General features: G+C 36.3%; 1 protein-coding gene across 4 annotated transcripts in view; it reads left to right on the top strand.

Moving 5' to 3' along the window:
* The window catches only part of NRDC (nardilysin convertase), a 90,500-nt gene that overhangs the window by 36,576 nt on the left and 36,139 nt on the right, over nt 1-17,785 (top strand). For 3 of the 4 annotated variants that reach the window (XR_004032593.1, XM_004089797.3, XM_030823898.1), the window contains exons 2-5: nt 3,276-3,564; nt 7,588-7,669; nt 9,607-9,760; nt 15,895-15,968. Coding sequence is in view for 3 of the 4 variants with exons in the window: in XM_004089797.3 (XP_004089845.2) it covers nt 3,276-3,564; nt 7,588-7,669; nt 9,607-9,760; nt 15,895-15,968 (599 nt within the window). In the remaining variant the exon portion in view is untranslated. Of the gene's footprint in view, nt 1-3,275; nt 3,565-6,166; nt 6,301-7,361; nt 7,432-7,587; nt 7,670-9,606; nt 9,761-15,894; nt 15,969-17,785 lie in introns of all 4 variants that reach the window. The other variant, XM_030823899.1, reaches the window with a different exon arrangement.

Here is a 17,785-nt window from a genome sequence, read left to right as displayed (position 1 = left end):
AACATGTATAATTCACAAATACATGGGAGATACTCAGAGAATGAGTTGGCTTTTAATTCCAGCTTATATAGTATCTTCAACAAATGTTTAGCAAAGTGTCAAGACAAAGAAAAAGGACTTTGAGTCTGTAGGGGCAGCAACTTGTGGAAAGGCAAATAATGGCAGGCAAAGCATAGTTAGTAAACTTGTTAATGTGAATTCCTTTGGTGTTGTATCCAGACCAATACAGGTGTAAGGTTGTATTTGGTGGTTAACTTGTGTTCTTCCACAGTAAAAAGGGGGTGGGTTTTTTTTTTTTTAACCTTTTTGTCTTTGGAGTAAATTTATGTCGTCCTGCTTTTAGGCAAGTGGAGGGCAGAGAGCTTTCTTGCATCTGCTTTTTAATTGCCTTCAGTTCAACAGTCCTTATGCCAAGGAGGCATATTTTGAGGTGGCATATTGCTGTCTCCTGCAGTTGACTATTTAGCACAGAAGTACATGGCCTGACTAGCCAAGTTATTATAGAATGAAGACCTTTACAGCTTCTTTGGAAGTGGTGAATGACAAATCCAAAACTCCTCAATTTAAAAACTAGGATCTACTTCTGGTGGTCTCGAACATTTTAATCCCTCTGTATCCTTACATGTTGCCCTGCCCTCCCACCCCAACAAGTAGTTAGCTTTTTTTTTTTTCTTTGAGACAGGTTTTTGCTCTGTTGCCCAGGCTGGAGTGCAGTGGCATGAACATGGCTCACTGCAACTTCCACCTCCTGGGCTTAAGCCATCCTCCCACCTCAGCCTCTGGAGTAGCTGGGACCATAGATGCACCTTGCCTAGCTAATTTTTGTATTTTTTTGTAGAGATGGGGTTTTGCCATGTTACCCAATCTGATCTTGAACTCCTGGACTCCAGCGATCTACCTGCCTCGGCTTCCCAAAGTGCGGGGATTACAGGTGCAAGCCACTGTGCCTTGCTCTGTTTTGCATTTTGTGTTTATCATTCCTTTGCTTAAAAAAAGTTTGATCACATATATATATATGTATACCTAAATAATATACTGTTTACTTTTGCTCGTTTTTTGGCATTATATGAATGGTACTCATGTAGTATTTTTTCATGATTTGCTTTTTTCATTCATGTTTTTAAGATTAACTTAAGATTAACCACTGTCGTAGTTTGCTGAATTCTGTATTTCCCTGTGTTACAATATTCCACTGTGAAGAAAATTTTCATTATATGAATATACCACAGGTTTTTTATTCTGCTGTCAGTAGACTTGGATTGCTTCCAGTTTAAATAATTGAGCTTATTGCCCTGAGGCTCTCTTTGCTCTTATTTATTGATCTGAAGCTTAGACTTTTTCTAGGGTTTCCTGGGAAGAACCAATATCTTACTACATGTTTATAGGTCTGTGGTTTTCTCTGCTGTTTTCTCCATTAATCTGATCAAATTTGCGTGTCTTCTAATGATTTCTAAAAATTTGTGATCTGCTAACAGTGTCCTTTCCTGTTTTCTGTCTGTCATGATTTTATTTTCACAAACAACAACAAAAAAAACATTTTTTCTATCACTTAAATGTGATTATTTTTTATTATTTATTTATTATTTTTTGAGACAGGGTCTCATTTTTCGCCCAGACTGGAGTGGAGTGGCCTGATCTGGGCTCACTGCAGCCTGGACCTCCTGGGCTCAAATCATCCTCCCACCTCAGCCTCCTAAGTAGATGGGACTACAGGCGCATGCCACCATGCCTGGCTAATTTTTTGTATTTTTTGTAGAAATGAGGTTTCGCTACATTGCCCGCTGGTCTTGAACTCCTGAGCTCTAAATGTGATTATTTTATATGGAAAGTAGATAAATCCCAGTGTTCAGTCTTACATCTTAGGCCAAAGGTTCTCTTCCTTGTCTTTCTTTGCATGTTATTCTTAGTTTTTGCTTGACTTTTTATCTTCAGGGATTTACTTAAGTGTACCTTGTCTTAGACGCCTTCCCTGACTGCTTCTTTCTTACATTCTGTATTTATCTCTGTCATTCTGGATTATATTGGCTTATCTCATTATTAGACAGTGAATGCCTGATGGTGAGGAATTTTGTTTTTACCCTTTTTATCCTTAATGCAACATGGTATCTGATATGTAAAGGGTGCTAAATAAATGTTTATTGAATGAATACATGAAAAAATTAGTATAAATGGGGCTGGATGCGGTGGCTCATGCCTGTAGTCCCAGCACTTTGCAGGGCCAAGGTGGGTGGATTGCTTGAGCCCAGGAGTTCAAGACCAGCTTGGGTAACACGGCAAAACCCTGTCTCTAAAAAAATACAAAAATTAGCCAGGTATGGTGGCCTGTGCCTGTGATCCCAGCTACGCTGGAGACTGAGGTGGGAGGATTGCCTGAGCCCAGGTGGTAGAGGCTGCAGTGAGCTGAGATCGTGCCACTGCACTCTAGCCTACACAACAGAGTGAGACCTTGTCTCAAAAAAAAAGGAAAAAAAAAAAAGAATTAGTGTAAATGGGAGTGGTCTGTAATAGATACCTAGTCATCAAACTGGCACAGTAGTTTTGCAGATAAGAATCAGGAGCTTGAGATGATGGCACATGCCTGTGATCCCAGCCACTCAGGAGGCTGAGGTGAGTTGCTTGAGCCCAAGAGTTTAAGATCAGCCTGGGCAGTAAAGCAAACTCTGTCTCAAAAAAAGCAGAATAATCTTCCTGCGGGGCTACCAGTCTGTGGGGGATTTCATTTTCATAGAGATGTAACCACTTTTTAGTTCATAAAGGCAGCTTTGGAGACTGATATGTCAAATATTTTATAGAAAAGAAAATCAACAGTTTAATTTTGTGTAATTTTGCTTTAATATTAAGCTGACATGACTGCTGTGTATATTGAGGGATACAATTTATCTTAGGCTAAGTCTTCTGGTATGATAGAATGTTTAAATACTTACAAACTGAGAAATAGGGGAGGCCGAGTGGTGAGTTGTATTTCTTTAACTACTAAAATGTGTTTTTTGAATAGGTAAATATATTTATGTAGTTCAAAATTTAAAAATACAAACAGCGTATATTATGAAGTGTTCTTACCTTCATTTCCCTCCAGCTGTTCAAAAACTGGTTAGCTTTTGGGGTTACCTCTCCAGAGCAACCAATTTTATTAGTTTACAGATAGTGTTAGTTGTGTGTGTGTGTGTTTGTACTTGTACTTGGATTCTTTTTTTAAAATTCTGCTAAGCTGATTACTTGTATGGGTGTAAAGAACAGCTGAATCAAAATGTGTGGTTTTTTTTTTTTTCCCCCAGATACATCAAATTACAGAATGGCTTGCAGGCACTTTTGATTTCAGACCTAAGTAATATGGAAGGTAAAACAGGAAATACAACAGATGATGAAGAAGAAGAGGAGGTGGAGGAGGAAGAAGAAGATGATGATGAAGATTCTGGAGCTGAAATAGAAGATGATGATGAAGAGGGTTTTGATGATGAAGATGAGTTTGATGATGAACATGATGATGATCTTGATACTGAGGATAATGAATTGGAAGAATTAGAAGAGAGGGCAGAAGCTAGAAAAAAAACTACTGAAAAACAGGTGCGAGTCATGTCTGTTTTCTTCTAATTTGGGAATTCTTTGGGTAACTTCTAAACTCAAGCTTTATTTCTTAATGGCAAAAAGGAAGTATATAGTTATCTTTTGGTCTTCAGTAAAGGTCTATTCTGTATCAGGATTACATTTTGAAAACATTTTGCTCCAATTATAAAAGTAATAAATGCTCACTATATAAACTAATGGAATATAAAGAAAACAAAAATACAAAAATCACCCATAGCTATGTCTCTCAGAGGTAATCAACACTCAGAGGTATTTGAATTTATGTGTATTTGTATACATTATATATTTTAAAAACAAATACTGGTAGATGAGGAGCTGCAGAATTCTTAGCCTGGATTAGAGAAGTAAGAGTATGTTATCCTTGGTGAGACTGGAAAAAGAAGAAGAAAATGGGGCTAGTGTGAAACCTTTACATGGGCCTAGGGCTCTGAGAGTTATTGTATGGGTAGCTTCTATATAGATAATTAGATAATTGAGTTTGATTTAGCTCTTTATATGGGAAAGCAAAGGTCTGGACAAATAAGTACTTTGGAAGAGTTGAAATAGAAACTGGGCAGTTAAGCTTATTTAATATGTAACAACAATCAGTGGATAGATAAATAAGGCTTGATAGGGAGAATTTCTTAATATCTTTTGAAGAATACCCCCATTTTCGTAGTAGGGAGTACCCAGAGGATAATTTTCGGAGCCAGTACAGTGGAATTGACCAGCAAAAGTTGGTTAAAGCTAGTTTCTTGAATACTGATAATATATTAAACATGGTACAGTCTACATACAAAGAGGCCGAGATGGGCAGATCACTTGAGTCCAGGAGTTCTGAGACTAGCCTAGGTAATGTGGTGAAACCCTGTCTCTCTAAAACATTAAAAAAAAATTAGCTGGGTGTGGTGGCACATGCCTGTGGTCCCAGCTACTTGAGAGGCTGAAGATGGGAGGATCACCTGAGCCCAGGGAGGTTGAGGTTGCAGTGAGCCTTGATTACACCACTGTACTCCGCCCTGGCTAACAGAGTGAGACTTTGTCTCAAAAAAAAAAAAAAGAAAAAGAAAAAGGAAAAAAGTGGTCACCTTAAAGATGGGAAGAGTTGAGATATAAGTAGTAGATATGATTTAATAGTCATTCTTTTGGAAAAAGTTATTTTTTTAAAAAGAAAGGTTGTACCAGTTTTTTACTAAGTTGTTGGATTGAGTAATATTTTTAAGAAGCTTTTTGCTGTTTGCTACTCAGATTATTAGTGATCCTATTTTTGGGTAGCATGATAGACCAAGTATTAAATAGTTTTAACTTGGAAAGCTGTAGAGATGAACATCAAAACACTGGGGGAAAAAAAGGTATATATATGTCACTTGATAGTCTGTATGCTAAGGTCTCTATGAACAGATTGGAAATTAATAGATTCACTTTTAACTTAAAATAGATCTCATAATTCCAAATAGAGCATTAATAGGAAGAAATTATAAAAGTCACAAAATGAAAAGAACACTGACAGGAAACCTGGGTTCTACTTCTGGCTCTGTTCCTTTCTTTCTGCATGATTTCAGGTGTTTTCATTTTCTTTCTTTTTTTTCTCAGTTTTAAAACAAGAATATAAAATTCTGAGGCCTATTTTAGCTCTAAGCCTGACCATGTTATAACTTCTTAACTGAATACTTCTTATCTATACATTTTTTTCTATATCTTTCCATCTATCTATAAGTAGCTTTTCCCATGATCTGACTTTATATTTCCTATTAACTGACAAAGCATTTTGAAACAATTAAAAATTGTTTTGACAGCCATTTTAATGTCAAAACATTATAAAATACTTTAGATTTATACAGGAATTGTGAATACCTTTGACAAATGAACATGTCTGTTCAGCCTTTTTGGTACCCCTTTTTATTTTGCTTAGGTAGATCAAATTCTAAGTTGATCTTTTCTAGCAGCAGGGTCGGAGTCTAGTGATCGTTTTTAAAATGGCTTAGACGCTACCTTTCTTTTCTGAGAACTCAGTGTGATATAATCCTTATAAGATATTGACAGCTAATTTTATGGATTATCCTACTGGGACAGTGGAACCTAAGTAGTTTGAAGACGAGATCAAATTGTTTTGATTCAGAAGCGATGGGTTCACTAGTGAAAGGAAAGATCCCACGATCGTAAGTGGTAAATGTTTATATTTGTTGAATAACTTTCTGAAAAAAGGAAATATAGTAGATTAGCTTTGGTAAGAGGTGGCTTAAGAGTGGTTTTATGATCTAGTTTTTATTTGAAAAATGTGTGAACCTTGTTTAAGGTAAATGTGAGAATTATTAAAGGAATTGAGAAGAAAGATATTTGATCGTTTTTGGGATAACATTTACCTAATTAAGAAGTTAACTACTTTTCTGAGGCATCTTTTTTATCTCTCTCCATTTTCCTCCTCCCAAAAGAAGTTGTTCTTGATTTTAAAAGTTTGATAAATTAACAAGGTTGAAATTTAAATATGATATACCTTGAATTAAGATTTGTTCAGGGCTTTCTTAATTCAATTCTCAAGTATGAATTTCTCAGGTATGAATTTTTTAGGTAGAAAATTCTCAAGTATGAATTTCTTTTCTAGCAATTGCAGAGCCTGTTTTTGCTGTGGTCAAAGCTGACTGATAGACTGTGGTTTAAGTCAACTTATTCAAAAATGTCTTCAACCCTGCTGGTCGAGACAAGAAATCTTTATGGGGTAGTTGGAGCTGAAAGCAGGTTAGGCACCTATTAAAACATCACAGAACAGGTTAGATTGTGGTTTGAAGAACTGGATATTCCCCAATGTTTTAACTGAGTTTATGTGCCTAAGTCTTCAAAATGGGGTTTATAGTATCAAGTGAGGCTGTTTGGTTCTTCTGAAAACACACTTTCATTTTCTGACACATGGCTAGACTTTATGCCAGGTACATGCTATTTTTGAAAAGCCTTTTTTTTTTAAGAAGTTAACTGTTTATTAAAACAATCTGTTTCACCAAATATGTTAGCCCTGTAAAATTGACATTTACAAAGTTTGAAGAAAACAAACAAATTTGGGAAAGTTAATAATTCGCCTTTCTATCCTCAAAGATTCAAATTGACCATTTTTTCTCCTTTTTTTGTCTTTTAACTTACTGTAATTATGCCCCAATAGTTCGGGTGCAGTGGCTCACGCCTATAATCCCAGCACTTTGAGAGGCTGAGGTGGGAGGATTGTTTGAGTCCAGGAGTTTGAGACTAGCCTGGGCCTCATAGCAAGACCCCTGTCTTAAAAAAAAAAAAAAAAAAAAAAAAAGCCCCAATCATTTTAAGTGCAATTTGGTGTACCTCTTGGCCATCAATTTTGTTAAAAACTCTGATTTTCCCAAAGTATTGGGAGAATATATACTGATAAGTAATGTATGCTATATATCTTCAATTAGAAGTGAAGAACTAAAAAGCCTCTTTAAAATTTAGTTATACTTTTTAATGGCTACCGATTTTATCTTTTTTATCACTTACTATTTTTGTTAGATGTTTTCCTAAAATATTATCTTATTCTATCTTAACAAAATTTTCTAAGTTACATGTTGACAGGTTTCACATCTAGTAACTGAGTCACTCAACACAAAGCTTTTAATTGCTTAGAGATCTTCAGAGATATCTACCTAGATATGTTACTTCCGCAGATTTCCAAAATCTAGTAATTCAGGGAAAAAACTTGGTTCAGAATTCTGAAATGCTGATATGAAATGATATTTGCGTGGGCTGTCCAGTCCCTCTTCCCTTTTTTTCTGTCTGTTTCTGCTTTTTTTCCTTAGGTCTGCACCTGTTCAGCATTTGGCAGGATGGCAAGCGGAGGAGCAGCAGGGTGAAACTGACACAGTTCTGGTGAGTTTCACTTTGCTGCTCCTCCTGATTCTCAGGGAAAGAATTTTGTTACTCCTATTGGAAAACATCCATCTCCAAATGAATCCTTAAGATAAGATGCGAATATTATTCCTTTAGGGTTGACTCAACTATCTGTATGTGTTCTAATTACTCCAGTCTGCAGCGGCTCTTTGTGTTGGAGTTGGGAGTTTCGCTGATCCAGATGACCTGCCGGGGCTGGCACACTTTTTGGAGCACAGTAAGAATTTGTAAAATATCATTCCTGGTGTGTTTTTTTTCCCCCTCCGAACTTATATGAATTGATATCAAAGATTAGTAGTTGATTTGACAGAAGTATGATATATTTAGCAAGAGAAAAGGCCAAGAAAAAATCCTTGATTTATGGATATCATGGGGGAAACTTAATCTGAGTGTACTTATATTGAGAGTTAGAATGAAACCACATAGAAAACTTTTAAAGTGTAGATGTCACTATTGTTGAGCTATGTTAAGGCCAATGGATCAGAAGATGATTGCCATTTTCTAGGAAATGACCAGTCCTGGGGAGGGCAGTCCCTTCCAGGGTTAGCAAGGCCCCCAGCCAAAGCATCAGAAATACAGGAATTCCCTGAGTGAGGTGGCTCATGCCTGTAATCCCAGCACTCTGGGAGGCTGAGGTGAGTGGATCACTTGAAGTCAGGAGTTCGAGACCAGCCTGGCCAACATGGTGAAACCCTGTCTCTACTAAAATACAAAAATTAGTCAGGCATGGTGGCATGCGCCTGTAGTCCCAGCTACTTGGGAATCTGAGGCAAGAGAATCATTTGAACCTGGGAGGTGGAGGTTGCAGTGAGCCGAGGCTGTGTCACTGTACTCCAGCTTGGGTGATAGAGCGAGACTCTGTCTCAAAAAAAAACAAAAAACAAGAAACAAAAAAAACCTAGAAATTCAAAAGGCATGATTAATATAAAAAAAAACAATAGAAACTTTTCATTTAATTTGGAATGTACCTAAATAAAACTTAGGTGGGGCCGGGCATGGTGGCTCACTCCTGTAATCCCAGCACTTTGGGAAGCCAAGGCAGGTGGATCACCTGAGGTCAGGAGTTCGAGACCAGCCTGGCCAACATGGTGAAACTCCATCTCTACAAAAATGCAAAACTTAGCCAGGCATGATGGCGCACACCTATAGTTCCAGCTACTCTGGAGGCTGAGGCAAGAGAATTGCTTGAATCTGAGAGGTGGAGGTTGCAGTGAGCTGAGATCACGCCACTGCACTCCAACCTGGGTGACAGAGAGAGACTCCAGCTCAAAAACAAGCAAACAAACAAACCCTATGTGGATGTTATATAGTTACAAATATTTATTTTTATTTTACAAATATTTATTTTAAATTACTCTTTTTTTAATGGTCTGGTTTTCTAAAGTATTTGAGGGTATACTTCTTACTTTGTGAATTTTTATAGTAGCCATTAATCTGCATATATTTGTGCTTAAATTTTAATCTCCTTAAATTTAATTAAAGAGATTAAGTTGTAAAAGCAGTAGCAGTTAATCTGCATATATGTTTGTGAATTTGTTTGAATTTTAATCTAATTAATAAAAGGTGAATTTTAATCTATTTAGACTTAAATATCTTTTTGATCTCTTTGTAAGTTATATGTTCATCTTATTTTTAAAGATGAAATATTTGTTTTTTTTTAGTGTAAAAGTAACATGAGCATTATAGAAAGTTACAAAAACAAATGTAATGAAGAAAGTATTACTTAGGGTCAGGTGTGGTGGCTCACGCCTGTAATCCCAGCACTTTGGGAGGCCGAGGTGGGCGGATCACTTGAGGTCAGGAGTTGGAGACCAGCCTGGCCAACCTGGTGAAACCCCATCTCTACTAAAAATACAAAAATTATCCAGGCGTGGTGGCACGTGCCTGTAATCCCAGCTACTTGGGAGGCTGAGGCACAAGAATCACTTGAACCCGGGAGGCAGAGTTTGTAGTGAGCGAAGATTGCACCACTGTGCTCCATCCTGGGCAACAGAGTGAGACTCTGTCTCAAAGAAAAAAAAAGAATTCAGACATAACCATTTGATGTGTTGGTCTATTTTCTTTCAGTTTTTCTATGCATATAAGAAAGTTCATACATGATAAAAATATTGTTTATATCTTTGTGTTATGTGACTTTGTGTTCTTTCCATTTAGTGGTATTCATGGGTAGTTTGAAATATCCAGATGAGAATGGGTTTGATGCCTTCCTGAAGAAGCATGGTGGTAGTGATAATGCCTCAACTGATTGTGAACGCACCGTCTTTCAGTTTGATGTCCAGAGGAAGTACTTCAAGGAAGCCCTTGACAGGTAACTAACTCTAAATGTATTTTAATTTTAATGATCGAATGACACTTTACAAATGTGAATAGAGTGTTCTTGTACGGTAGAATTGTCACAATACTTTACTTGGACCAGGCATGGTGACTCATGCCTGTAACTCAAGTAGTTTGGGAGGCTGAGGTAGAAGGCTCGCTTAAAGCCAGGAGTTTGAGACCAGCTTGGGCAAAATAGTAAGAACCTGTCTCTACAAAAATAAGTAAATAAAAAATTAGCCAAGCATGATGGTGAGTATCTGTAGTCCTTGGTACTCAGGAGGCTGAGGTGGAAGGATTGCTTGGGTCCAGGAATTCGAGGCTGTAGTGAGCTACAGTCACACCACTGCACTCCAGCCTGGGTGACAGAGTTTGTTTGAGACCCTGTCTCAAACAAACAAAACTTTGTTTGGAGAAAAAAGCTGTTAAACTGTTAAATACAGTTTGATTCTTGTTCTGTTATATATAGTCTTTGTATTAAAGATTAAAATAAAACTCAACACCTTTTGGGTTTTATTAATTTTATTAATAATGTATTCTCTATTGACTCATTATGACTTTTTTTATTTTTATTTTTTAAGAGATATGGTCTTGCCATGCTGCCTAGGCTGGAGTGCTGTGGTGGAATTGGCCATCAATTGCATGAATGCATGGCTCAGTGCAACCTCAGCCTCCCGGGCTGAATGTGCCACCACCCCCAGCTAATTTTTAAATTTTTTTGTAGAATTGGGAGTCTCACTGTATTGCCCAGGCTGGTTTCAAACTCCTGGCCTCAAGTGATCCTTCTGCCTCAGCCTCTCAAAGTGCTAGGATTATAGGTGTGAGCCACTTTGCCCAGCCATTTAAAAAACAGAATTTAGTAGAAAATATGGAGAAACAGAGAAGCAAAAAAGGGATAAGATTGCCTCCAATTTTATAATGTAGAGATAACCACCATTAATGTTTTGTTATAGACCCATCTATATTTTTTAATGTATACTGATCATATTGTTCATACCCTTTTATAATTGTTAATTTTAACCAAGATATATCATTTTAACTTATATAATTTATAAAACATGATTTTTAGTGATTATATGTTATTTACACTGTATAGAAGTACCATAAGGTGTTTAATCAGTTGCATATGATTGGACAGTTGAGTTGTTTCCAGTTTTCTAATACTGTGATGACTATCCTGATCTCTGTGAATATCCTTAATTATTTCTATTAAGTTCTAAGAAGTGAAATTGCTGAGTATATTTGCAAATATGTGACTTTTTTTCTTTAAGCTTTTGATATTCATTGCAAAATTGTTTTCCAGAAAGTTTGTCAGTACAATAGTAGAAGTTTGAGATTACAAGGTTGCAGACCAAAGTCTACACTGGAAAAAAGTAGAAAAGTAGAAAAAAGTTATACCTAATTCTAGATATATGCAAGATTGAAATGTAAAAGAAAAAAGAACCCTCACATTTGTCTAGCATAATGTAAGCTCCTTCAGAGCAGGAATTTTTGTCTATTTTTTGTTGATACATCTGCAAATCAAGAATTTGGTAGATACTCAGATTTGTTAAATGAATTAATGCAGTTCCTTTATAGCAAAAATTACCATAAAATCAAAAAGTAAATGACCAAAAAAAATTTTTTTAAAACATGACAGAGATCTAATATTTTTTAAAAAAATTGGCCTGGTGCGGTGGCTCACACCTGTAATCCCAGCACTTTGGGGGGCCGAGGTGGGCAGATAACTTGAGGCCAGGAGTTCGAGACCAGCCTGGCCAACATGGTGAAACCCTGTCTCTACTAAAAACAAAAATTAGCTGGGCTTGGTAGCATGTGCGTGTAATCTCAGCTACTTGGGAGACTGAGACAGGAGAATTGCTTGAACCCAGGAGGTGGAGGTTGCAATGAGCTGAGATCATGCCATAGCACTCCAGCCTGAGTGACAGAGTGGGACTCTGTCTCAAAAACAAAAAAAGATAAAATAAGAAGAAATTATCTCTTTTCTTAAGAGATTAGTTTGATCTGGAAAAATCTTTTGGACATATTCCTATAAATTGGAAGCATATGCCACTTTTTTTTTTTTTTTTTTTTTTTTGGAGACAGTCTCACTCTATTGCCCAGGCTGGAGTGCAGTGGTGTGATCTCGGCTGACTGCAGCCTCGTGCCTATAATTCCAGCACTTTGGGAGGCCAAGGTGTGCGGATCACTTGAGCCCAGGAATTCGAGACCAGCCTGGCCAACATGGTGAAACCCCATCTCTACTAAAAATACAAAAATTAGCTGGGTGTGGTGGCGCAGGCCTGTAATCCCGGCTGCTTGGGAGGCTGAGGCACGAGAATTGCTTGAACCTGGGAGACAGAGGTTGCAGTGAGCTGAGATCGCACCACTGTACTCCAGCCTGGGTGATGGACCGAGACCCTGTCTCAAAAAAAAAAAGAAAGATAAATCAATGAAGGCAATGCAAATGGTGCTTGAGATGATCTTTCCTATAAATTTAGACAGGATCAGCAATACCTTCAGAGGAGGCTTTAACCATACAACTTTGAAGAAAACTGCATCTTTACTCTTGTTACAGAGTTCTCAGCTCTTAAGTTTTACAAAATCCAAACAGGTCTTTGTATGTGTGAAGAAATCTTAAGCAGAAGACAAGCTGAATTTTTACAACTTTATATTTAGCTATGTCTATATATAAAGAAGGAAAAATAACTGATTTTATTGGGAAAAAGGATAGGCAAATGGTATGTATGATATGAATACATTCTGGCCATCTCAGAGATGATGAAATTTGGTATAAAATGTAGTTAAGAAATTTGTTTTGTTTCCCTTTAAAGAGTTGTTCTAAATATATTTTGTACAAGGACTGCTTCAGCATCTAAGAATATCACCTTACACATTTATTTTTATTTAAAAAGAAAGCCACCCAATTAATAAGAAAGCCACTGCATTAATAGGATAAATTAATGAGAATATCAAATCATAAATTTATGCCATAAGTAGAGCATTATAGGATGCAAATACTATAATAAATGCTGTAATATTATACTTCTACAGTGTATAAGGAAAAGCCTTTATACATGTGTAATATGCTCTTACATAACATGGATTAAGTACCTGTTTTTAATAGGTTAGCAAAATCTGATTCCCTCACACAGGCCACATTGTTTATAAGTATCTTGGATCATTTAAATAAACAGCTGAGGAAATGACTAAATTTTTACTCCAGTTAAGTAAATGAGCATGGAAGCTGTCTTTACCATGGTGGCATCTTCTGTTTTCAGTAAATTTGAACTTTATTTTATCAGTATTTCATGGTAAGAGTGACAAATATCAAAGCTTAGGATGTCAACTTCTAACAGGAGACCCTCCCCATTATAAGCTGGGAATACAAAATCTTCACCTTCAGGTTGTGGAAAAGGATGAGGCATCCTGAGTAGTTATAGCCTAGATTCCAAGTGCCTGAGTATTCTGGGGAGCCCCAAGTCTTGATTGTAGCTTCAAAGGGCCAGAACTGGTAGTGTTCCCAGGAGCCTGGGAGAAGCAAACATAAGGCATCTCAAAAGGAAGATGCCTTCCTCCTAGGCCCTAAATTGTTACAAATATTTTTTCAAGTAAAATAACCAACATTCAGTCAAAAATAAGCTGGTACTCAGGAAAATAATACAACATGATTGAGAACAGATAACACAAACAGCTTCTTAGACATCTCAAGTATTGGCATAGTTACGCACAATTTCTAAAATAATTATACTTTCTATTTTTTAAGAAATAAAGGCCAGATGCGGTGGCTCATGCCTATAACCTCAGCACTTTGGGAGGCCAAGGTGGGTGGATCACGAGGTCGGGAGTTTGAAACCAGCCTGGCTAATATGGTGAAACCCCATATCTACTAAAAATACAAAAATTAGCTGGGTCTGGTGGCGGGTGCCTGTAGCCCCAGCTACTTGGGAGGCTGAGGCAGGAGAATCACTTGAACGTGGGAGGCAGAGCTTGCAGTGAGCCGAGATAGTGCCACTGCACTCTAGTCTGGGTAACAGAGCGAGACTCCATCTCAAAAAAAAAAAAAAAAAAAAAGAAATAAAGGACAAATTTGAATATACTTGCAAGGAATAAGAAACTGTCAAATATGACCTAGGAAATTTGTAAAATGAAAAGATACATCTTGAACTGAACTATGATAAAAAAAAAAATGGAAAACATCATGGACAAGTTTAAGAGTAAATAAAGTTGAAGATAGAATTAGTAAGCCAGAAGATAAGACAGATGGAATTAACCCAAATATAGCATAAAGAACATATATAACCCAAATATAGCATATAGCACAAAATTAAAAATACAAAGAATATGAAGCATAGAGGATAGAATGAAAACATCCCATGTATTTTACTTGTAGTCCTAGAAGGAGGAGAGAGAAAATTGAAGTAGAGACAACATTTGAAGGGATGATCACTGGAAAATTTTTAGAACCTGTTGTAAGACATCAAATCAGAGGTTAAAGTCTAATAACTTCCAAAAGGATACATTAGAAGAAATATAGAAAATTTTTGCCAGATAAATGAGAAAATTCTCTTCAAAGGAAGATGAGTTACACTTACAGATGACTACTCAACTTCAGTGCTCTGAAGGAAAATAACTACCAACTAATAACTAGAATCATAAATTGTACACTAAATAAAAATATCTTTTAAGAATGTTAGTAGGCTGGGCATGGTGACTCATGCCTATAATCCCAGCACTTTGGAAGGCCAAGGCAGGTGGATCACTTGAGCCCAGGGGCTGGAGACCAGCCTGGGTAACATGGTGGGGGAAAAAAATTTAGCAGGGCATGATGGTACATGCCTGTAGCCTCAGCTACTTGGGATGCTGAGGTGGGAGGATCACCTGAGCCTGGGGAGGTCAAGGCTCCAGTAAGCCATGATGTGCCACTACACACTCCAGTCTGGGTAACAATTAAATAAAATTAGTTTCATTATTTAAGTCAACAGAAATTATCCAACCCATCATTAATCATACCAAGTACTGAAAAGAAAAAAATGCCCCAATATATCTAGCAGGTAGTTAAGTTAAAAGTTACCTTATTGCAAGCAAAAGTTAAAAGTTTTTAAAAGAAGCCTGAGCAATGTAGGGAGACCCTGTCTCTACAAAAAATTTAAAGATTAAAAAAAAAATGGTAGTGCACATCTCTAGTCTCAGCTACTTTGGAGGTTGAGGCAGGAGGATTGCTTGAACCCGGCAGTTTGAGGCTGCAGTGAGCAGTGATTGTGCCACTGCATTCTAGCCTGAGTGATAGAGTGAGACTCTATATCCAAAAAAAAAAAAAAAAGGTTTACTAAACATTTTAGGAAATTAATTTTTTAAATTGTTTTATTTTGCTGGAAAAACACCAATACACCAATTTTTGAATAATTTTTAACAATTTAATTGCATTAGTATTATGTATTTATATAATTTGTATATGTAATTTGATATATCAGTTTATATAATTAAAAATTAATTTAAAAAGCAGATAAAATTATAAGATTAACTTAAATACCAAGTCTTTAAAATTCTAATTTAACTTTTAATTGAAACGTTTTTAGTCATCTGTAACCTTGCATTGAACTAAAAAAGTAAGCCTTATATACTCTCTATAAAAACATGGATATACATAATATTACATAGACTATCTGTGGTATTACAATTTTACAAAGGAATGAATAGGAGAAAATTTCTGAAAAGGCTCCTAAGGGTTGATAATGGAAATAAAAAGGGTTGATAAACATTGGTTTAGAAATAGGTATATAGGTAATAAAACTATAAAGAAAAGGAGAGAAATTACTACTATACATTCAGGATATTTCTTGAGGTGAGGGTAGGAGCCGGGTGCTTCTAGAGTGTTGACTGTGGTCTGTTTCTTCACCTGGGTGGGCCACTCAGGTGTAGTTTATATGTTCATGTTTTGTTAACTTTTCTGTATGATTGTTATTAAATATATTTCACAATGAAAAAGTTAGATATTAGTTTAAAATATAGAAACACGGATTATTTAGATTTTATATACTTAGGATTGTGAATTAAATCTCCAACTTAGTAAGTTTCTTAATTAAAATAATAGATGTTGATTGATGAAAGTGAACAAAAACAGAAATGCCAGTTTTGTTTTTTGTTCAGATGGGCCCAGTTCTTCATCCACCCACTAATGATCAGAGATGCAATTGACCGTGAAGTTGAAGCTGTTGATAGTGGTAAGAGGAGTACTTTATGTGTAACTACAGTTTTTTCCTTCATGAAACCACTTATTACATTTATCCTTCTTTATCTCTAGACCATTTTATCTTTATGTTTTAAAGGACTAAATTGAAATATGTGTTATGTTTGTTCCTGAAGTCATTAAACATCTAATTCAGTGTAGATTTGAAGTAAATGAAAAGGATGGTGGATTTTAGTTTTTCCATCCTTTGTTTTTCGAAGGTTTTGCCATAGGGGCTAATCTTTTGAGATTCAAAGATTGAAGACTTTTATAAAGGAAAATAATGTGCTTATATAGGGTGAGCCTTCATTATAGCTCTGTGCTATAAATATTCCTTAATTACATAGTACCAATAAATATCACCATTGTATATTATCCCTGCTTGATTTATTTAAGTATTAGAAGCATTTAATACTAGACTTGAGGGGACTTCCAGTTCATATAGGTTAGGCTTGGCTTATAGCGACTGCAAGTCTCTGTATTTGTTCCACTTTTTGTAGTATTTTCCTCCTTGGTTTGATGCAGTGTCTAGTTCTAATAATGATGTAAAGCATTTACTAGGCTGAGTAAACTACAGACGGCTAGAGTGATCTCTCTGGAAGTCAACAGACCCCTGTTTAACTTACAGAAGTGTCTAGCTGTGGCATTCAGTTTATTTGTAAAAAAAGGATGGAATGGTTAGGCTCTTTCTAGCTGTAGTAGCTCCTTGGAAATCAAGGATTTATTTTCTTCATTTTTTTACTTGCCTACCACAGTGTCTGTTTTACCTTAAACCCAGTTAAATACCTGTTGAATGCATGAAAAAAAAAACAACTAAGGATAACTGTAAAAGCACTTTCCCTGTTTTGAGACTCAAGAACTATTATCTGTGTCTTAAATGCTTTCTAGTATGTTTTTCTTTATACAGTTTCTAGAGTGGGTTGACACCAGTGTTTAAACAAGCAGACCTTTAATTAGATTTTACAATTTTAAGCCAGAATATATTTTATTATGCTTTGAAAAATTATGCTGAAAGAAAACATATGTATATACACACACAGTATGGAGTTTTGGTTTATGCTGAACTAAAGTAAAAATTCTGTTGTGCTTTTGTTCATGATCTGCCTGCCTTGGCCTCCCAGAGTGCTGGGATTACAGGTGTGAGCCACCACGCCCAGCCGAGAAATTATTTTTAATAATTGACTTTTTATTTTAATGATGGTTTATACTCACATAAACATATATAATTGCCTACATAGTATGTCTTAGTGATTGAGATGAAAGGCATGTCCAATGCCTTTTTAAATCTTAATTATGTGTCAAAGTGCAGTCTCTATTTTTATTTACTTCTTTATTTTTAATGTTTGTTTCCTTTCCAAATATGGTCTCTAAGTGCTCGTATATTTATACTCTTTTTTATCAATTGCAAGGGGTCTTAAATCACTTTTCGTAGATATGTTTACATGTCTGCTATATTACCTGTTATTGCAGAAACATGGTGGTTTAAAATAAAACATTTATTTTCTTACAGTTTTGGAGGAATGGAATCAGGTACGTTGGATAACTTCCTCAAGGTTGTTGGGCTTAGTGTCAGAACTGCAATTCTAACGGTTTTTAGTCCATTTGGGCTGCCTAACAGAATCCCACAGACTGGGTGGCTTATAAACCACAGAATTGTTTCTTACAGTTTTGGAGGCTGAGAAGTCCAAGATCAAAGAACTGGCAGATTTGGTGTCTGGTGACAGCCTGCTCTCTGGTTCATAGAAAACTGCCTTCACTCTTTGTCCTCATACAGCAGAAGGGGCAAGGGAGCACTCTGAGGTCTCTTTTACA

Source organism: Nomascus leucogenys, chromosome 12 (genome assembly GCF_006542625.1).
Source record: "Nomascus leucogenys isolate Asia chromosome 12, Asia_NLE_v1, whole genome shotgun sequence".
NCBI lineage: Eukaryota > Metazoa > Chordata > Mammalia > Primates > Hylobatidae > Nomascus > Nomascus leucogenys.
This window is presented reverse-complemented; position numbering and strand designations above follow the sequence as displayed.